This window comes from Diadema antillarum, unplaced genomic scaffold, assembly GCF_040938485.1.
Source record: "Diadema antillarum isolate AM-2024a unplaced genomic scaffold, OU_Dant_1.0 scf00000018, whole genome shotgun sequence".
Classification (NCBI taxonomy): domain Eukaryota; kingdom Metazoa; phylum Echinodermata; class Echinoidea; order Diadematoida; family Diadematidae; genus Diadema; species Diadema antillarum.
Window position 1 is genome coordinate 2,478,568 of NW_027270907.1, and position 23,506 is coordinate 2,502,073.

At 36.1% G+C, this 23,506-nt stretch overlaps 1 protein-coding gene across 1 annotated transcript in view; it reads left to right on the forward strand.

Moving 5' to 3' along the window:
- Nucleotides 1–21,490, forward strand: part of LOC139728056 (uncharacterized) — a 92,625-nt gene extending 71,135 nt beyond the window's left edge. Inside the window, exons 44-52 of the mRNA XM_071639021.1 lie at nucleotides 3,985–4,067; nucleotides 5,301–5,486; nucleotides 5,841–5,975; nucleotides 8,262–8,279; nucleotides 10,290–10,370; nucleotides 15,069–15,212; nucleotides 16,256–16,360; nucleotides 17,159–17,386; nucleotides 21,194–21,490. Of these exons, the coding sequence (XP_071495122.1) occupies nucleotides 3,985–4,067; nucleotides 5,301–5,486; nucleotides 5,841–5,975; nucleotides 8,262–8,279; nucleotides 10,290–10,370; nucleotides 15,069–15,212; nucleotides 16,256–16,360; nucleotides 17,159–17,386; nucleotides 21,194–21,490 (1,277 nt within the window). The remainder of the gene's footprint in view (nucleotides 1–3,984; nucleotides 4,068–5,300; nucleotides 5,487–5,840; nucleotides 5,976–8,261; nucleotides 8,280–10,289; nucleotides 10,371–15,068; nucleotides 15,213–16,255; nucleotides 16,361–17,158; nucleotides 17,387–21,193) is intronic.
- The last annotated feature ends 2,016 nt before the right edge of the window (nucleotides 21,491–23,506 follow it).

The window sequence follows — 23,506 nt, forward strand, 5'->3', positions numbered from 1 at the left end:
TATCCCATAATTTTATGAAGAATAGCAGTCAGTTATAGACAGATCTGTGCTGATAGAGAGCCATTTATCACTAGCACTCTTGATCACAAACCTCTCTCCAGATAAGTATTCACTCAAAACAGTTCTTTAAAAGTGTACCTTCTCACAAGCCAGGCACTGTTTGTTTGTTTTTGGTTTTTTTTTTCAATCATAATCATATTACTTAACCAACTGAATTTTGTTGACTGCACAAAATCGTTTGCATTCCTTTTCATAATGCTATAACTAATACTATCTATATTGTACAATATATTGTTATTATGATACTAATATGTTATAGTGTGTTTCTATGACTGTAGCTGTATTTAGAGTTTGATTTAGTCCTGTCAACTTTGTAATTGTTATGGTCACTTTTCTATAATGGCTGCCTGCCTAATGCAGCCATTACAGATTCATGTGGAAAGATATTATGTGATTGAAACTTGTGCATAGTAACCACATGTTTAACATTGCCAGAAGTCATATTCACTTTCCGTGGAATATTAGTTATGATCAGTAACCTACATGTCAGCCTGGGACATTTCCCTGAATGGCCATTAAACACAGGTTCACTCGTGTTTTAATTGGTAATTGAGCATGTGTGCATTTGAGTATTTCGTAATGTGTGAATTATTTGTAAGCTGTTTGAAGTGGCCCTTGTGCCTTAGTACTCTTATTCCTTTGCTATTTATCTTTATCTCAAAATTGAGTGTTGTAACTTTTTCTTCATCCACCGTCTAGGGAAAAGTGAGTATGAATGTGAACAAAGTGTGCAAAGCTACTAACATGGAACTCTTTATGCATGCTACTCAGAAAAAAAACCCCACTAATACAAATAAGATGTGCTGTATATTTAGTTGTGTCAAATAGTTTGTTTGCCTCTAGTGTCTCCCAAGTTCTCTACTGGTGCAACAGGTTGTGAGGCTGTGATATTCATTTGTACCATCTATTGTCATAACTCTGGGGATGTATGGAGTCATGAGTCATGCCACCATGTGTTTCATAAAACTTGTCAAAATTTAACAGTAATTTTGAGCTTACATCTATGAAACCCCCTTCAAAAACAAACAAATACACAAGCAAACAAACATGACCCCAGTTCATAAGCAGAGATATGCACCCTATGCAGACACACTGAATAAGATATAAGCTTTGATAATTTTCCCCCTGAAAGTATGGTATTTAACTAGTTACCAGCTCTGTGGAAGTCTGTGTTCTATTTGCACACAGACTTGAAGTAATCCTCTTTTAGTGAAATAAACATGATCACCAATTTTCACATTTGCAAAAACATTAAACAATCCCAAACTTTAAATTCTATGCAGGACCAAGTATAATTTTTCTCGTGGGTCGAAAGTGAACTTGAGCATAAGTACAGAAGAGCAATGTCAGGATATAAGCACTGTGCTGTGTAAAACACACTAGCTGCCCCTGTATTCCAAATATGGCAAGTGATTTGCCATTTTCCCATTAATTCTTTTGGTTTTATCACACAAAATGCACTCTTTGTGTTCCAACTGGACATGGTAAATACACATTCAAGAAAGACAATATTATTTGTGGTTAATACTCAAGAAAGGTCTTTACTCTCGTATTATGTGCTTGCTTTCTTTGCATGTTTGTTTAACATGTAAAGGTAATGCCCTAATTTTACCTGCATTTTACCATCAAAAGGGATTAGTACTCTTTTCCCTGCCTGTACCCACCTAATCCCCCACTTCTCGATGCCGAGAACTAAAAGAAAGAAATTGCTGTGTCAGTGCATGTGGGTATGAGTCTTTTGTCCTCTTCATACCAACTTAGCTTCTTTTCCCTTTGAATTCTGTGAAAGATTGTCCTCTGTTCCCACGTACATTCTTTCATGACAAACAATGACTGTCGGCGCTAATATGTTAACACGTCTAGCCGAGTAGGATGTACAACATGTAATTAAGGGCTTTTTGATATAAACACTGAAGTAAAAGCTCAAACTGAGACATGTTCTTGTAGACAGTGCTTCAGAGTGAATTCAAAGTATTTGTAAATGGAGTAGTTCTTCAGAAAAAAAAAAAGTTGCTTCTGTCAAAAATAGATGTTGCTTGCTCTTAAAAAAACCCCCACAACATTGAGAGCATCAATTTGAAATGGAAAGATACCTGCTGTAATTATGCAAATAGTCCCATTATGGGTGAACACTTTGTACACTTTTGAGCTTCTTAGCACATGACATGCCCAATATAGAGGATTGAGTCTGTGTTGTCAGATAGAGAAGTGAGCCAGGAGCACATAGATTTTACTGAAATCATGCACATGCCACATTTTTGATTGTGCTGATGGTGCAACCACTATCTTTCACACATTGCTGCCTTTTTGTTGCTGTGAGTTTTCCTCAGAAAAAAAGAAAACAAAACAATTTGTAGAGAGTTATGAGAAGTATGAATTGTGGGAGAAAATGATGACAGAGTGATGCTAGAAGGCAATCTTTTCCAAAACACACTTCTTCTCACACACCACTTTCAGCGATGAGCTTAGGAAGGTAGGGAAAGTATGTCATGCTCTTCGTGTTTCATATCTGATTCTTCATGTCAGTGTTTACTGTTTAAAGTAGCCTGTATGATCTGCATGGTCCTTGAAAGATGGTCATAATGATGTCAATGTAGTGGTATATTTGATCATTTTGATACCCACCAGAAGCACTCCGTTGTCTTAAAGACGACTTGTGTGTTGAACAAATAACCCAAATTAGGAAAGTGGAAATTACACAGCACATTACTGTCACATACTTTCAAATTGCAGAATTGTGTTTCATCTCTGTGACTGGTAACTCAACCCAAGTAGTTCCTGAATCTGCCATTGGTTGTTGAATGTATCTCACAGATACAAATGTGTGGTGACGTAGAGACCTGCTGTCATTATTTGATGTGTTAGTGGTGTTATTGATTTCCTGTGATAGTTGTGAGCAGACTGATGAAGACCATGTTTTGTGTAGATACATTGATCTTCAAGCAAGTTTGTGAGTGAATATGGCCTACACTGTCCAATTACACTTTGCCAACCTTTTAATACTGCTTCACCTGTGTCTTATTGGCTTGGTGGCACAAGTGTTTGGCAAACGAGCAAAAAATGACAGGAAACCCAATTTTTTATCAGGTTGTCACTGATAATAGTTCATTTCGGTTCATCTAGAGAACTTCCAAAAACCCAAAGGACTGTGACGCAATCTGTAATTGATGTGCAAAGCAGTTTTTAGATACATGTTACTATAGGTCCATTCTGTCTAGGAAATAGAGGAATTAAATTCATCCCCCCAGCAGACAGTACTATTGGCTGCCCACAATAGGAGCTGTCTACAGCTTTAAAAAGTAGTCTTCATTTCAATGGTAAACCAGCCATGCAGCTATGCCCAGCAAGTCTTGCTGATTAGTAAACACGTAGATGCAAATGAAAGTAGAAATAATGGCACAAATATGCCCAGATATATTCTGTTTCCAACATTGAAGGATGGGTTACTACGCAGGGCCTACTTTCATAACCAAATGTTTGTTTGTATCTTACGATAATGCCTTAAAAATGTATAATGTGAAAGCAAGTATGAGAGATATCTGAGAGCAAGTAACTTGGCCAGTTCCCCACTGTACCAAGAGATACATCATGTAAAGTACAAGTGTATCACCACTGTAAACCATGACCTCCCGACACAAACGCAACAACTTCTTCCTTTTGTAGCCGTGTAGTTGTACACACGAAGGTAGTTTGATAAGTATTTACTGACAGAAAAAGGTGGAGATTTTGTTGGTTTGAGTAAGATGAGGTTGATAGTCCACAAGCCTGCTTAACAACTTATAAGTTCTATAAAATTACACGACAATGCAATCCATGTCTACTTTCATATATAGTTCATCTGCTGCTGGAAATTGACATTAATAAGTGTTTCGTAATTGTTGAATAGGAATACCAATTCATTCCATGTTGTTGTGTTATTTTCAGAGCGAGAGCGACGTCCCAGTGAATCCTACGATGCTGATGCCATGGTAGCAGAAATTGAGATGCAATTTGCTGAAAAGAAGAAGGTTTGTTGGAAACCACCAAGGTCTTGTCAGACTGATTAGGAGACAAACAGATAAATGTTCAAAAAGAATGTTTATCTTGAACAGGCATTTCAATACTTATAAAAGAGACACAGTGTGTGGTGATGACCTCATTTGAGAAAATGGGTAACAGAAAGACAGATGGACAGATAGTTAGCATACAAATAATGCACTTTACACTGAGAATTGCCAAAAATTATTTATCCAATAGCAATTTTAGGACAGCCTGAAACACTCAAGGCAAAGCCAGTGTGTTTCAAAGTGTTCTTAAGTTACAGATGGAGAATAATCTTACTAATAAGAACAAAATAATGTGCATTATTTGTTGTATAAAATTGTGGTATGGACCCTTGTCATTTGATTGAAAAAAAAAGATGAATGTAACCAACACTATATGCCAAGACTCATCCTCACAACATAAATAGAATTTATTCCATTCACCATCCAGTCCAGGCCTGTCTGCTGTGATCTCAGGAAGCCCCAGATGTTTCAGGCTAAAAAAAGCCTCAAACTTGGCAAATCCAAACTTGATATGTCTACTCCTCTTTGCACAATAGAATCAGCTCCATCTGTCTGTTCTGGTATTTTATCTTCCAAAAGCAGTGAGAAGTTTAATGACCTTTGCGCCAGCCATTTCTCCAAAATTTTCAGGGTAGCATCAGCTCTATGTTTTGATAGTGAACTGTACACACAAAATAATTTCAGTGCATTTATGATACACGGGCAAAGCAGCTGAGCAAAGACTAGTGGCTGTTTAGTGCCTGTCATTTCAGTAGTAGGGTCCTAAACTACTAGTAAATCTATTGAAAAGCAGGTTTTGGCCTTTAGACATATATATGATAAAAGACTGCATCAATTTCATCTGCACACACATAAGAATATGGATGCAACATGTTGACAGATGGATGGACTTATATGATAATATCAACATCTTGCAATGTATAAAAATGACATACAGTTTGGGGATGACCACATTTTAGAAGGTATTCTCCTTCCTGACCTAGTTTGAGCTAAATATGCTTGATATGGCACAGTATTGTTCACTTGTTACTAGATTTGATTGCTTTTCGCAAAGCAACTTTTATAAGGAGAACATTGTTAAAGTCCGGAAGACAAGTAAATAGGAAGGTCATCATTGGCTTGTCTTTTTTAAATCCATAATTTCCAAGTGGCATTCTCTCCAATTTTGTGCATGTATGCTTGTGCTCTGACCAGGCCATGCAGCAACAGCTGGAGAAGCAGCGTCGCCAGGCCATGGAGAAGATTGCCGCCCGCAAGCAGCGGCAGGAGGACCGCGACTTTGAGGACCAGATGGCTATTGCTCTCATCCATGCTGCTGAGAAGAACAAGAGCCAGAAGGAGGAGGCTGCCATTGAGCAAAAGAAGAAACAGAATGAGCTGGTATGCCATGCAACCTCATCCATCAGACATTTGACATATCATTGTCATAGTCGGGTTTTGATACCATATATGCATTGGAAATATTGAGAAGCCACGTACATCCTTCATGAGGTCCTTCTCTGTCACGAAACTTATCTGCTCAAGTGATTTACAGAAAAATGATGTTCATAAAAGTTTCAAGTATACCAGCACATGACTGTAGCAGTGTTCCTTTTACTGTTTATCAGTAAAGCCTGAGAGGTTTCTTTCACTAGACCTCAAATTCATTATTTCCTTCATCCAGTTGTTTCATATTTAAGGTATCTGTCAAATGAACATTTCAATCAGATTTAATCTATAACGTTGTCTGTGTAGATGCAAGAGCGTCTTGCTGCCAGGCGAGAACAGCGGAGGAAGGCTGCTGAGGAGAGGGCAGAAGCTGAGAGGCTGGCCCAGGAAGAGCAGCGTAAAAAGGAGGTCTCATTTGATCGTGACTCTGAGAAAAAGAAGGTCGGTTGAATGAACAGTGTTCTTGAATTGTCTCCATTGTAAGTCCTTTGAATCATCAAGAATCATGGAGATTTGTTTCTTGGGAAAAGTTTGTTTCTCTCTATCCAAAACTTTTCATTACTCTTTTTATGCCTCCGCCAAGAAGTGGTGCCGGAGGCATTATGTTTTCGGGTTGTCCGTCCGTCCGTACGTACGTACGTCCGTCCGCTTTCGTTTACGCGATAACTTGAGTAATATTTACTGGAATTTTACCAAACTTGGTCCAAGTATGAAGTATGATGGGGCAATTATTTGACTAGTTTTTGGGTGAAATTGGCTAAAGGTCAAAGGTCAAGGTCAAATCATGAAATTGTATCCGTTTAGGCTGTCCGTTAGGGTTGTCCGTCCGTCCGTAAATACGTCCGTACGTACATCCGTACGTCCGTACGTACGTCCGCTTTCGTTTACGCGATAACTTTAGTAATATTTACTGGAATTTTACCAAACTTGGTCCAAGTATAAAGTATGATGGGGCAATTATTTGATTAGATTTTGGGTGAAATCGGCTAAAGGTCAGAGGTCAGAGGTCAAGGTCAAATCATGAAATTGTATCCGTTTACGCGATAACTCAAGACTGGATCAAGCAAATTTCACCAAACTTTGTTGGAAGATGATGTATGATGGGACAATTACTTGATTAGTTTTTCAGTGAAATCGGACAGAGGTCAAAGGTCAAAGATCAAGGTCAAATCCTAAAATTTATCTGTTTACGTGATAACTCAAAACTGGATGAAGCAGCTTTCACCAAACTTGGTCCAAGGATGATGTATGATGGGACAATTAGTTGAGTAGATTTTAGTGACATTGGCAAGAGGTCAAAGGTCAAAAGGTCAAGGTCAAATACTACAAATGTTGCAATTTCCCCCATATCTATGCAATGCCCAAAGGTATTTTCTTGAAACTTGGTGTGGACATGAACTACTGCGTAAAGATTCTCCAGAGAGAGTTTCATGTCATAAGGTCAAAGGTCAAAAGGTCAAAGGTTAGGTGAAAAGGTTGCAATATCACTTTTCTCGCAAATGGTTCAATGTATCTTCGTGGAACTTGGTACATACGCATGTACAGTGTACTGTCTGGCAGGGATTATCTAGGGAATTTAGGGGTCATGGGTCAATAGTCAGGGGTCAAAGGTCAAGGTCAACTCCTCAAAATTTTACTATTTCCCTCATATACTAGTATATGCAATGCTTGCATTATTAGTTTCAAAACTTAATACATGCATTACCTAATGGAGATTCTCCGGGAAATTTCCAGCCAGAAGGTCAAAGGTCAAAGGTTAAGGGTCAAAGGACAGGTTTCAATGCCCCCCCCAAAAAAAAAAAAAAAAAAAAAAAAAAAAAAAATCTATTTTATACCGTCGTCACACTCTTTCTTCATACCTTGGAAATTACTCAGTGCATAAACTTCCCCAAAATTCCCCAAATATGTGTACCTGCACTCTTAGAAAATTATAGCAAACCCAGTTCAAGACATTTCTGACAAACCTGTCATTTCAATATTTTGCCAGTTATGTGAAACTGTCATGGATCACACATTGTGAAGACATTGTACTATACGCCTATTGGGAGAATCATGCATTATGGCGGAGGCATCAGTCGCCTTAGCTACATTTCTAGTTTTCATATGTCATTGAAAACATTGGCATGATGTGTAGGGCTCTGTGTTTACCCTTTAACAAAACTGCCACTTAATCATTGATGATGAACTCATTCGTCAACATTCTTGTGAGACAATGAGGATAAGGCTACCATGTAGATAAGATGTAGTATTACACTTATAATTTGTGACAAAGTATGTAATTTAAAAAGTGAACTTGTTGAAAAGTATGCATATTTGTTTTAATGTGTCATCCCATTCAACAAATAATTGGTCTTCAAAATGTACCTCGTGTTTTGTGTATGTGAATTGTGTGGGGGGTTGAGTTTGTTTGTTCACTTTGATTTTCATTTTTGATAAACAAATTGAGAATACATGTGCACATACCCAAATACTTTTATTTTCAAAAAATTTTCTTTCAGACATCCCCTCGAAAATATGTGTTGTTATAGTAACAGATAAATTCAAGATTCTAGTGTCTTATGTTTGATTAAGTAAGTTTGTTATTGTATGATTGAAACTAACATAGCATAATGGAATTCCTCATGGACATGTAACTTTGATAGATTGTGTGATGTAAACTCATGCAGATCTTCATTGCATCATGTGTCATTTCCATTTCATTCAAATTGTTTTTTGGACGTTAAACAGGTCAAATTTGCAACAAAGGTGAGATTTCTCTCAGACTTTTGCATGATGTTATATCAAAGCAAAGCTTATGATATTATGCGCACATAAAAGCTAACTAATCAGAAAATCACATTGGGTCATGATTTCCAGCCAATTGAGTGTTGTATTTGTAGCTTGATCCCAACTTCCCCTTTCCTCCAATATTTTCACAATCTCAAGAGGTCCCTAGTAACACCCTTGTGAAATTTTGCCTCATAGAGGTCACAACAGACTTTACAGTGACACATTAGCTTATATTTTTGTACTTTATGTCATTAAAGAAATCCGGGTTCATATACAGTTTTCATCCTGATTACTTTTAGGGGTGGTACAGTATTGGTGGAGCCAAGGATTGGGCTTTTAACTTTTTGTGAGATACCAAGAAACCACTCATGAAATAGTACAGAGCGTACCATTCTAAGAGGAATTCAAAGTTTATTAAATATATTTGATGAAAATTGGTTTTTGAGTGGCTGAGGCATCCAAAAACAAGGTAAAACAAAGCAATATTAGGACTGCTCTGTTTTGGATATCTCAGCCATTTCAAAATCAATTTTCATCAAATAAACATTGAATTCCTCTCAGAATTACAACTGTACATGCTCTTTCACATTTCATAAGAGGTTGCTTATTATCTCACCAAAATATGTTAGAAACCTGAAGTTAGGACTAGACCAAAACTATCCGAACTCTTTAACCTGTAGATATAATCCATTTTCACACTGACCTACAGTGCTACTTGTGACATAAAATTAACAGTGTAAAATATATAAACTGTATAGAGTTCTATGACATTATATGACATATATGCATGTGCTTTAGATGGTCATGGGCAGGGTTTTTATGAAAACATGCTGCATGTTCACATTGATCAAATGAATAATCACATTTATTTTATTTTTAGTTTGCAGTCCTCATGTGTTTGATTGAACTTTGTTTTGATTCTGTTAGACATGTGATGATACTGATAGGAAAAAGTTCAATCAGTTATTTTCCAGCTATAAAAGGAATTTAGATGGACAGTACTGAATGGATTCTTGACTGCCTTTCTGAAGATGCTCTTATACAACATAGACTACTAGTACTTTACAGCAGCACAAAAAAAAAAGTTCAATTTAGGCATTAAAGTTACTCACTATTACTGCAAACAAATCATCTTACCAGCTGTACAAAAAAGTGTAGATTAAAATGTAGGTATTAACTATGAACTGATTTAAAAAGAAAGCTTTGCAAACGTGAATTAACCAAATTGCATTTTACACCAGTTTGGTATCGCTGTCGTGAAGCTAAGATGCTTGCTGTCATTTGTGTAGAGACTACTACATGGAGCAAACACTGGCATTAGGACAATATTGCACAGAGTTGAAATATATTGTACCTTTCTTTGATATGTAATTAGTCTCTGGTACCATTGATCTAATTTTTGCAAGCAATCAACTTATAATCAGAGGCTTAGATGTCCATTACCTGAACAACTTTGTGTCTAAGAAGCATCAAGTCTGACAAATTTGTTCTATGACACAACTCTGATAGTTTCCTGTGATTATAGTTAAAGGTCCTGTTTACCTTTGGGAGCAGTGATTTTGAAAATGTTCAAGATATCACTTTTGATGCCTATATGTAGGCCAGTTGTATCACAAAACATCATACCATATAAAAGTTTTGCAATAAAGCCTAAGATATAAGGAGATATCATTATTTTTCTCATTAAACCATAACTGTAGACAGTTTAGTCAGGAAACATTTTTATTATCACTATTGTTCACATTCTGTATATTTAACAATACTTAAATAACATCGATTATACTGGTTCAAATTTGTACATTGGTTGTTTTTATCCCTAACTCACATTTTAAGCCTATTTTGAAGCACTTATGCTGGATTTTTGTTTCATCTGCAAATGGTAAACTATGCCTTTAAGTCCATGTCCCATTATACAATACATATTTCTGTGCCTGTACACCATAAACACAAACCGACATACTTCCTATTTCAACCTGCCAATCCTAGCCTGGTAGTGAGTCCCTTGAGCCAAAGAAGAAGGCTCGAAAGGGGGTCAGCTTTCAGGATCCCCCTCCTGTTGAGGGACTGGTGAGTGTACCGTAGACTCTTTTTTGACTCTATGTGGACAGCAGATGGCAGCATTGATGAAACTCATCTGTGACGCCTCATATTGAAAAAAAAAAAAAAAAAAAAAACGAATGTGGGGCATTGAATGATAAAGACAGCGTGCCTTTTTCCATTTCCTGCAGATATTATTCGTATTGGCATTCACAAATATATCCAAATGTTGTTGATATGTCTTCCTATATGGAAAAGTGAACAGTTTTAGTATCTGATTCAGTCCTTTTCATTGCAAATTAAGTCTGAGAGCAAGAGTTAAAAGTATCAAATATGTAAATTTATGTCTGAAAAACTTAATAGAAATAAGGTCCAAAATTAATTTCCCTGAGGAAGTTTGTCATCATTTTGTAACTAGATAATACTGTCTAGCACTTGAACTGAGACACAAAATGGTAACCATAACTTCTCGTGCAATCTGTACTCTTTCAATTTGTAAAAGAGCTTGAAGAGTATCTGCTGTGAGGAATTGCTATAGGATAAGATTGATTTCATTTCTTGAATGTAAGCTAGACAGGAAGTAACCTCTCATGTCAACAAAAATTTGAATACATTTGTAAATTAATATGTGTTTGTGTGTGCGTGCGCATGTGTGTGTAATAGGAAGTATTGTTTTGTGGGAAGTGAGTGCTTGTGACAGCCAAGTTAAAAGCGATGTTGAATATGGCTTGCCTAGGATAGCTCCAAGTCTATGATGCTGTTGCTGTTATCATTTGTGTGTGGAACACCGTAAAAAAAAATCACAAAAATTTAGTGGCATGAAACTTTTGCGATTTGCCACTTTCATTCATTGTATTGCTTCATGTAAGCAAATACTTTTACATGCATTTTACTTTCGCAAATCTCGGCTCTTCGGCAAATCCACATAAGTTTCAGGCACATGAAAATATCTGGTTTTACAGTACCGTATGCATTGTTGTTCAGCACATAGTGGGTGAAAACAAAACCACAAGCAAGCAAACAAAATGCTCACAACCTGTAATCTTCTCAAACAGCTGCAAAGAATGCATAGTGGGCAGTGTGCCACCGAATGCTGATGTAATGACTGAACTACATTTTGTAAGTGTTAAGGTAACGTTTCAAACAATAAAAGTGGTTACAGGAATATGTAGAAGCATGTATTTTATGAAGGTTTAAACAAGCATAACAGTTCAGGGAGACACCAGGACTAAGTCACAACATGCAAAATTATGTGATGCACATGGACAAAATTATTACTTGTCGGCAAACTATCAACCCAATCATGTGGTTATATGTTTGGCATAGTGTGTGGTTATACCATATAGGATGTAAGATTAAATGAATGCAGGACTGAAGGAAATCTTTTTTCAAAGCATATTTGCCTCTTTCATTAATGTTTTTACTTTAAACTACTAGTGAAATCTTTATTTATATATCCCAGCCCCAATGTAATCTCCATGAATGAAATAATTTCCAGGCTGTGACTGCTTTCAGACTGATAACGCACTTTGAAACAGCATATCATCTTTTGAACATCCTTTCCCAACGATGAGGTTGTAGAAATGTTTTCCCCTTCCCACAACACCACATTCCATTATAACAGCAAACAGACACAGCTTATATCATGGTCATGAAATATATGATTTTAAACAGAAACTGAAGGCCTTAAAAAGAGCTTCATGTTACAATACTGGTAGTAGATACATGAGATGCTTGCAGCTTTATCAGAGTCAGAGAATAGGCCTTTTCCAGCTTGAAAGACATATGGGCCATTAAATTGTGAACTCACCACATTTGGAGTGTGTGTTTGATAATCACATTGGAATGTAATACTTATAATAATATTGGAATGAGTCTGAAGCAAGGCACCCATTGGACATATATTTCCTTTAGTTCATGGGCCTAGATATCAGTAAAATCATTTAAGGAGTAACAGAAAGCAATGCTTATTATTTTGTTGCTGAAGATATATCCTACTTCATGTGAGAACAAGTTTTGTGACATCTGGTCAAATGTTTCCCAAATAAATATGACATCATATCTGTGAGAAGAGTACTCAATAAGGACATCAGCTTGAATGGTTTAATCTTTGTGATTCTCATGCAACACATGAACCTCTGCATTTGTGCTCATTTTGTTATGAAGTGAGTAAATTCTGCTCATGTTATTATAAAGAAAAAGATGCTCCATCATTTGCATGTGAAAGTGAACCTTCAAAAAGAACTAAATCATAATAAATGTAACCTGCAGATCATGTTAATATAAAATTGGTGCAGGAAAGTGTTAGAGAAAATTCAAGAATCTCTCCTTTGCACCCATGCTCCATGCCACTGAGAAGTGTAAATGCTTTCTATCACAGGTATTGGTAAATTGCTTTGATAAAAGACAGCACTTCTGTCTTAAGTATGCAGCACTCTTCTCACAACAAGCCCAGCGAACAGCTGTTCGCTGTCCCTATCAATATTTTCTCTAATAATCGAAAGATTTAACATTCAGGTCCTAAATCTTGCAAACAAAATTATGCCTAAATATGTGCAAGATGTTTTAGTGTTAACTTTTTGTGAGATACTATTCCTTTTTTTCAGTTCTTGGGTATAAATAATAATAAGATCTAAAGACAACAGGGAGGATTTGTTGCCTACTAAATTACCACTGAGTTTCATACAGGATTTCAACATTTCCTCTGAAATCCAGCTTGAAGTTGTTAAAATCAAGAACCTCTTCCTTGGTTCCCATATCCAAAGTCTCTTGAAGAGCGGCTTGAAGCATGGACCGTCAAAGCCAGAGATACTATAGGCTATGCATTCAGTTGTCATGCTGTAGAACCTATGCATAAATTTGTACAAACTGCAAAGAGACTCCACGTACTCCTTCTGTAACGCCTCCCTGATTGATGTATTTTAAGTTGAAATGAATGTGTGTCATGTTAAATAGGATTCAGCTCTGCCTTTGTTTTATTTGCTGAGAATTATTGTTATTATTTTTTTTTTTCAGTAATCATGTTTATATGCATCCCTTGGCGTGGCTATGAATTATCTGCCCTGTTAAGTGCAGGTGTGCATGACATTGTAATGAAATTTGCATAAAATTGTTGCATTGTTTGTCTGGCTGTTTTGAGCTGCTGCTGCAAGATGGCTGCTATCTCTGCTGCTAATAGATATTTCCCCCCTCTTCTTACATGTAAATCTATTACTGGTAACTGCAATGATAAAAGTTCGTCACATGTTCTTCCATCATCTTACAGATACTAAAATTAATTCTCTTTTGCGAAAACTACACATGCGTTTTCAGTAATATATGATTTTTATGTACAATGACCTCTCTCTCCATTCTTATATGTTTATATATACTGTGGTAAATGGATGCATGTCTGTATCTAATATACATATTGGCAGCACTACACCTTACTGCCAACAGCCCCCATGGTCTAAATAAGAGTCACTTCATATCAGCTTCCATTGTCTCATGGTTTTGACTCTTTATACCAATGTACCAGCTTTTCAATTTCTTTATGTTCACATTTTTCCTTATCTTTATAAGTGAAAGAGATATTTTGAAAAATCATGCAGTTAATATATCTCACTTTCTATTGCAATTATAGAAAACACATTATTGCCAGAACGAGAGTTCCCTCTTACTTTATGGGCTGCTAGGTGTAACATGGCTTTATCCTGGATTTCCTGTATCAGGGTAGCACTAAAAGTCTTCAAGAGTAGCAAGCTAATCATGCATAAGGGAAGTGGGGGTGTGTGTGGGAAATGCACATGTTTTGGAGGCAATCAGCTTATGATAGGGAAATAGATTATAGTGCCTTTTGTTGTACACCTCACATCACGTTGCTTTCTTTAAAATTTCAGTTCCAATCAAAATGACTCAAGTCTTTTTTTAGTGTGATCAAGACTGTTACTCTTACTTTAAAAGTGATTTTAAATTCAACAGATGAATTTGTAAATACTAATTGTTTTATATACAGATAATTATGTTGTATACAGCTTCTTAATAACTAATAGTAGATAACAAAAAAAAAATCAAACCTTGTCTTCATGCAAATTTGAATAATGTTAATTTTCTTAATTTCAGACATCTCAAATGTGTGTGAGAGAGCAAGTGAGAGAGAAAAAAAATGGCTTAATACTCGGTATGTCATTGTTTGCAACAATTTTTTATTCTGTTCAAATGGTGGTTCATGAGTGTTTCAAAAAACTAAAAAAAAATGAGTGTTATGTTTGCAGCTAGAGTAATCATGACATCTATGGAACAGATTTATGTTCATGTTGCCTCATTGCCAATCCAAGCAAGCAAGAGTATTTAGGACCCTAATTTTGCATTGCACTGCCTGTAATGTGACTGAATCAGCTAGAGTAAAATGATAGAAATTGAAGGTAAGTGATATTCTCATGATTTCATCCTGTTATTATTCAGATTCTAAACTCTTGTATGTCAGTTACAATACGCTCCCTGATAGCTTGTAATGCTGGACTGAGTTGCAGAATTTGCATATTTTTACTCTGCCTTGGGTTTCAGTTTGTATCCAAAAAGTTCTTTTTGCCTGCATATTTTTTCAAGTTTTTGTTTGGTTTTCCTTTCTTGTGTGAGCATCCTTAAAGCTTCTTTCAGATTTGACATCCCTGATGAAATGCAGAGATTTTGTTGATGAAACTCTGATTTGTCTATCATTGTCTCCATTTTAACTCCATGGTGATGAAGGGTCCGGGACTAGTTAGGGAGAAGACTGTGGTGGACGTCAACATGTCAGAGGATGAAAAGCAGCAGCTGTCCAAATTGTTGCTGTCTCAAAGCAGCGATGCCCAGTGGAAGCTGGAGAAAGAACGTCAGAAGAGGGCCAAGGAGGTAGGGCTCTGTGACAGGGTCAAAGCGATCCAGAGAGAAATTGTTAAAAATGAAAGAAGGAAAATAAGCAGCCTTTAAGAATCTGACCAATACATTCCCTACTAAAGTGTCCATTCTAGGAATCTGTGTGATAGACATAATGGCAAACATGATCTCCTTTACCTTATACACGCATAGTACACACAAACATATGCATATGCACAGACATGATGTACTATTATACATATAGAACAGAATTAGCACATGCATAATTTATATATTGTTAACTTTCAAATTTTATCAAAATGATACATATTTTTTATAGAAGTAGCCAAACAGTCTGAATGTTATGTGTCCAGTCAGATTGAGTCATGCATATTTGAAGAGTTTTATTGCAAAACAAATTATCTCCATTCTTGTTAATTTGGGATATTTGTAGTCAAATCCCTGAAAAAAAAAACACAGAGAAAATATAAAAATTGGATACTTTTAATCATGACATAAAGAATATCCTTTGCTATGTTACAAGTTAGGGGTTTATTTTGCTGTAAGCAATGGTGGACTTACCGGTATTTTCATGTTGCTTAACCCATTTTTGTGATCAAACCCTTCATTTGTTTATCCATAACATTTTCCCTGTAGACTTGTGCCCAGCCATGCACTTGCAAATTTCCTGTTATATTTTTGCACTTGATGCATATACTGACCCAATATTACCTCACACATGATAGAAACATATGAATTTATTTTCACCATAGACCCAATGTGCAAAATGTATAATGCACACATGTATTTTGTGAATCAGTGAATTAAGATGCCCTTTGATGTAAACCCCGTGTAGCTGCACCCTGTGCATGTGAACCATTTGAAAGTTATCTTGTTCATCCAGCTCTCACCAGCACACCCAAGCTGGTGCATCTATTACCGGTACTTGATGTAGAGCTCATGATATCAATAATTGTACAGAATAAGCCCTGACAGCATCATCAGTGGAAATAGAAGAGTTCAGTTTAAATCACAATGTTCATGTCTATTCACTGTGACTGTCCATTTCTCCCTCCCAGCTGAAAGAGCGTCTGGAGATGAGAAAGACTCGCATCCAGGATGCGGCTACTACCATCCTGGGTTTGGGAGAGAGACAGAAGACTATGGTGGAGAATGCTAAAAAGGTAATGTGATAGCAGGAATAAGCTCTGCAATACCAGCAGTCACCATGTGTTCTCTGAATGTACATAAGATTAGGCAGTCTTTCACTTTTACATAATAAAATTGTTACCAACCTTGGAGGAATTGAAATATACCTTCATGATGTTCTTCAGATGGTAGGATTTAAGCTGACTTTGTGACTGCTAACATAAAGTAACAGATCAAATTCTGCAATTAGCTCTTACAAATTGGCAGGTAAGGTTCTATTCATGAGGGGAAAAAAAAATGTTGCAAAGAAATGCCTGTCTGTTCATTTTATTTTAGTGTTATATACTTTTTTTTTCTCATCTGTGGGCTATAACCCGTTTATAAATACTGTGATATGAAGGCCATTTATCTTTTGATGCATAGCATGTTGATAGTTTGATGGCACCACTTTTCAATATTCTTTAAAGAAAAATGGTGAAAATAACTTATTCCATCTTCTCGTCATTCCAGCAGCAAAAGTCAAAATTTAGACACACTGATCATAAATCAAATGTTGTTTAAATGAGTAACTTACAACAATTCCTGCATCACATGGCTACCATCTGAGAGCACATGCTATAGGCCCAAGAATTCTTTTGATGCAGTTTTGTATTGATAGTAGCTTGCCGCAGTGCCAAATGACTTCATAAAAACACACTATATATGATATCTGCTGCCTGGTGTGCAGTAGCAGCACCCATTAACTCTCTAGGGAAAGTCAAAAGTCTGCTGCTTTTGATCATTTGACTCTGACTGTGTGACAAATGAAATTTTGTATGTGCCTCTCAATTCAGGATGAGCGGGAGCGTCAAATCAATCTGGTTAAGGAACGCGTTCAGCGTGTTCGCTATGAACGTACCCTGACAATGAAACACAAGGGTGCTCCCAAAAAGCAGTTCACGGATTACATGGAACCAGATGAGTCAGGTCTAACAGAGGATGAGAGGATGATGCGGATTGCTGATCGCATCAACAGTCAGTTCAAGAAGGATGAAGTCAACTACAAGTCGGGACAGAAAAGTGTAAGTGGCAATTGGATTTTCCCCCTGCTTGCAAAATAAACATATTCTTTTTTCTTCTTTGTCAGTCAACTGAGATATATGCTACTTCCAATGAACAAGATAAGCCACAGTGAGCTGGAAGTTCTTATTGATTTAAATGCATTTCTAATGGATGTAACATTTAATCAAAGTATTTATTTTATTATTGCAAACTTCATATCTTTTATAAAGGCATATATGCTTATGAAGAAACATATTTGAGTTCAGTTGACTGATTTCAAGTTTGATAATTTCAGTGCTGCTGGTCTTACCCAAGAGAGGTTCCATTGCCAAACATTCTTCATACTGACAGGGCTTGGAATGACTGAAGTAATTTTTATTAAGAGCATGTGGTAATATTATCTATTGAATACTTTTGTAAGCTGGGATAGAATGGAATACACAGATGATAAGGTGACTTTAAATTGGACTGGTGAATAAGATTGAAGGACAGACAGAAAGGAAAAGTAGATAATTTGATGGATAGATGAATAAGGAAGAAATGTACATGTAAGCTTGTTCAATGATTGATATACCATCTTCATATGTGGGTGAAATGAATTGCAGCAATTTTATCCAGATGTTGGTAATGAATGTACTACTTGAGTATTTTAAATATTTGCTTTGTTGGTTGTTTTTTGCATTATTCTTTAAAATTCAATTCATATCATAGCATCAAATTTTCAGCAAAAGCTTCAACCGTCGATGTCACGCCTGTCGACATATTTTTGAGGAGGAAGTGAAAAAAACTGTATGTGCTAATCCCAAAATGGCTTCAAGCGATCCTTCACTCGCAGCTATTGCCAGTTCAAATTTTTTTTATTATTTAATGTGGCTATGTTTGAAAAGTTTTTCAATTTCAATGCATTTACATATCAGTTCTCTTTTTTTGTCACATGAGCACGTGCACTTATGTATGTGATGCTCCAAAATATCCTGTTCTGAAGGAAAATCTTCGGGTTCAACTATTAAGAGTAAAAGTTATTATTGTGGGCATTTACATGTATCAGTATGGTGGTGTATTTCTCCTTACTCATGTGGTAGAAACTGGTCTGCAAATGTGAACTTGGAGACAATGCAAATATCTCAGCTGTTCCTAGTGAAAGTTCCAGTGCTAGGAGTGATTTTCAGTGGAAGATGGTTGTGATGTTAGAAGTTCAGCATCCTTCCTCTCTAGAAAAGACTCTTGTAAAGGTTACAATAGGTACTGAAGTTTTGTAAAGTCTCATAACTCTGAGGAGTGCAAAGAGGTCCACTAGACTTTAACATGCTCTTTTCGTTTTCTGTGGCATGAAGTGAACAAGAACACATGGCATCCCAGAGATTGCGCACAAAGTGATCAGGGCTTTTCCTCTGGATTTTGCAGGTGCCCTGTCTCAGTTGTGCTGACTTGGCAAAACTTTCATGGTTAGGACATTGCTTTTGATGGCTATATTTGAACTGATGACCTCATAATTGAAAGTGATAACATGCCTTTGTCAAACATCATAGATATCAGTCCTCAGTCGAAGCAGAACTAGGTTTGTTGGTTTAATGTTGTGAATTAGTATCAAAAGATATAATGCAGCAGCAAATAAGGGCATGAAATTGTCTTCAGTATGGAACATGTCTTCTTTCAGAGGTAACTGCTGTGATGCCATTTTTTGGTTTTGTTTCCCTCTTTGTGTTTTGGTCTTCTTTCCTGCGGCTTTGAAGTCAACAAAGGTTATTTCAAGTGAACTCTCATCCCCAGATTGATAGTATGGCTTTAGAAACATTTGAATGAAGGTAACGGTTCTCTGCCAGTAGTCATAGTGATTAATTTACATGGAGTGTTCTATGCTTTGGTGTCCTTTGATGTTTGCACCTTTCCCATCGATGACTTTGGGAGAGTTGTTCACAGTTTGCTTGCTGTTCTTGAAGTGGACCCGGGGCAATAAATGAACTGAGTTGAATGAATTAAAAATTGGGACCATACTTCATGCTGATGCCACCTTGAGCTACAATTGTATATTTCATTTCAGGAGCATCTTTGGGACATGTTTTTTAACCTTTTCTGTGAGGAGTCTATCCTTGGATTTAATTCTCTCTGGGTTTTATGTGCATGTGTCTAATCTGAAGCTACACTTCAGGGTGTCTTTTTGATCGAGGATCAGAAGTTGTTTGCAGGTACATTCGTGCCAGTAATGCACCAGCTAACCCATGATGTGTCAGTCTCTGTGATGAATTTTTGGAATGAGCTCTAATCTTTTATGGTTTCTTCAGTCCAGAGACGTTGTGTAGGTCACACACACATACACACAGACTAATCATTTTCCTTTGCTTTTGCTTTTTCTTCAATATTAGCACCACATTGCACCGATGGTTCCAAAGGGTATTACATTGTCTGAAAATAGTAAACAACACATGTGATATTTTTTGGTGCCAAGCATGTGCATTTCAAAAAAAATAGAAAAAAAAGACTTACCCCTTTATTTTGAATAGAGATTTCGAGACAGTTCTGGCAAATACTCGGTATATAAAATCACTTCTTAATGATATCAGTGGAGAGTTGTGGAATGACTAATGATGCATTTCATCTTCATAATTTCCATTGATTGTACTGTTTTTAAGCTTATCAGTCAACAATAATTGTAAAGATCATGTTAGTTCATGGAATATTAATGACTACCATGATGTCTCACATAAAACCTAGATACAACTGTATCTCAGCCAATTTACATAAAATGTCCATTACTAGATATATGTTAAGCAAGTACATGCAGTAAATAATGCAAAAGCAGTCAATATAATAATAGAGCTGCAATGTTTCATGTGTCCACCATTGGTCCTTTGTGTCATGCAGTGTCGGTCTTACAATTTTTCTAGAAAAAAAAAGTGATAGCAGTGTATTTTATTATCCTTTGAGATCTTTTTTTTTCGTAAGCATTTGTTCTCTTATATCATTACAATACACAATTTTTTTAAATTGTCATTTACAGCTTTCTTTATTTAATCACATCGTTGGGAGATTCATGATTTTTTCCTTCTTTTGATTTTCATTCCAGGCATGTAAAACAACTTGTTATCTGGACCCTTACAGTCAATGATAATTTATTTTGTCTTCAATCATATCACATAGTTATAATGTTTTTCTGTGAATGTGAATTCCACAGAGTTGACTGGCACCCTTCTTTATCAATTGTGATGCAATCTACAAACTATGATTTTTGACTTGTATTTTTTTCATGGTATGCACAAATGCTGGAAATTTCAGTTTGCATGTTCACAATGATTACAGTTTGATACAATGATATTTTTTCTGTTTTCTGGTATATACAGCATATATGAGCAAGTGCACTTTTCGTCTCAAAGTTGATGCAAAGTTAAATATGCACACTCAGTATCCCTGGTGAAATGTTGCACATATAGTACTATTCCAAATTTTATTGATCTATTGATATCTTGATGGTCTCATATTCAGGATTTTTTTTTTTTTTTTTGAGTGGATAAACAATGAAATTTGGCCTTTTGATTGCATATAATGCAGTCACAGTGATATATTTATGATTACTTTATTTATCATGTAAATCATATCAAACTCCTTTAGGGATTCACACAAGCCACCATATAAGCCTTAGTCTCATCTGAATATGTTGCAAAGGCCACTGTTTAAGGTAAATGAAGAAGGTAGACACAAATATGAATTGATTCTGAAAATTTCACCCATATTCAATGTCAGGCTTCTCTTTTAAGTCTTACTGTTTAAAAATGCTCTCGATTCTGAAGGGGTTCGCTCTGCCTTGGTTCTTTAACCTTCTCCAAATGTAGGCCTTTGAACCTGATGAGGATGAGCTGGAATCTGTGACATCATCAGGCTCCAAGCCATCCACTCCTCAAAGTAGCAGCCGGCCAAAGACTGGCCGCCTTCTGGGCCAGAAGGAGAGGGAGCGGCTGATCAAGTCAAGGCAGGCCAAACGACGGGAGATCAAGAAGGTGGCTAACAACAGCATCTCAGCTGCACCGGACATGGACTCCCTGGCTCAAATGATTGAGGATAGAAAGAAGGCAAGGTTGGAAACAGAGGTGGAGGAGGAGGAGAGCAGTGAGGCAGGATCTGCCCTCTAAAGATCTTTGTCAGCTTCAAGTTTGATATTAGTCTTCTTTTGTGACAGTTATCTGAGATTTTCCGTTGAACTCTCAAAGTTGTTATAGGATCATAATGTAATCATATCATGCTGATATGCAACATTTATTCCAGGAAGATGATTAAATGTGTTTTGATAAGTTTGTGTGCAAGTATACCTTACCTAGAACACCATCACATATGCCTCACCATTCCAGTCTGCAATACATTCAGTCATATGATTCATGGGGGGCATTTCATAAAGCATTTTGGTCGGATATTTTTCTGACAAACTGTTAAAAGCTATTGAAATCCTTGCATTTGATTGGCTGAGAGCCCAATTTGTCCGACAACTTGTCGGACAAAATGCTTCATGAAATGCTCCCATGGTCACACACATAAACATGTAAATTATTGACACTTACCGATGGGCTTGTCTTTTTGCATTTTACAATTCCGTATGGTACATGTCATCTTTGGTGTATTTCTTCTCTCTCTCTTTTTTTCTTGATATAATGATCTGATTAACATATTTAGTATACATGTATGAGTTCAGTAAGGAATGACATTTTCCATTATGTTAACTAACACATTGTAGATAGCATTCTCTATGATCTTAGATTTTATGAAAGATGTCACTCTATATGTTTATTCATCAGAGTTTGGCATAAGGTGCAAATCCAATAAGTCTGTCTGTATGCACCACATCACTTTACTGCCCAAAATTGCTCATACATGTTTCCAACTTGTAACTGTACTTTTGCTCTCAATTTCAAATAGTGAATCAAAATTATAGTGTTTTTTTTTTCTTTTTTTTTTTATCCTGTTCATGTTATGGCAAAGTGATCTTTACCGTGATAATCCCAGAATTTTATCATGAAACTCTCATCAATATGTGTGATTCTAACATTCTATGAAGTCTGAAATTGTTGTGTACGCAACACATTGTGCTATTCCACATTTTTAGCGCAAACTCTGGATAGCAGCATTTTTATATGAAAACTATGCTTTCCAAAAAAATCTTGACACCTTGATATGATTGTAATCAAATTGTGCATCCGTCCACATTTTTTATGTAAATCACATGTGTACTTATTCAGACAAGATACATGAGTATCATGGCAATCACGAAGACTGTAAATATTTGGATTGTAGTAAATTTATCACCAATGACTGTTTCAATCCTCCTTTTTCTGTATCTCACTTCATTGTCTTTGCTTTATCATTTGCACAATATGGATGTATATACCTTATATCAAATGCAGAAATCTTATATTCGTAAATGTAGAATTTGCTATTTTGTAATTAGTATAGTTTTTTACTATGATTTCAATGTCGCCCATTATTTGGTGTCCTAGTTAAGTTGTGCAGGTATCCATAATATTTGTATATTTATAGCAGGCATGGTCTTTCAAAGTTAATAGACAAAGTACTTAAAGAGTGTGTGTGTTAGAGTAGTAATGAGTAATGTGTGCTTTTACATTTACACGTTAAATTATCATTCTATCAAAATCATGGATAAGAAGAAGTAAGTGATTGTTTTCAATTTCATATTTTTGACGAAAGATTTATATATATGCTGTGTCATATACAATTCTAAATCACTGAATTTACGATAAATGAATTTCAGTATCTTAACATGTACCAATACCCTAGAAATCAAATTTGTGTGCAGCTAGGATACACAAAAAACAGCCATAATTCACCTGTTGGAGCTCTTGAAAGTAGGCCTATACATATTTTGATAAATCAAAATATATATCTATAATAATCTGGCACTTGTGCTCCACGCGTTTAAGTTCTGCTCCATAAGCGCCAGTACTGGCCTGTGCGCATTCTAGCTATATGCGTACATTTTTACGAATAATAAAAACAAATATCAATAGTGTGATCGTTTGATTTAAAGAATCAAGTAATCGACTAGTCTATTACAAGTCCTTTCTGTTTTGTATACTCTTTAAAAGTTACTTTTATACCGCAATGAATAAAAATCAGAGTGACAGAAAATTTGAATATTT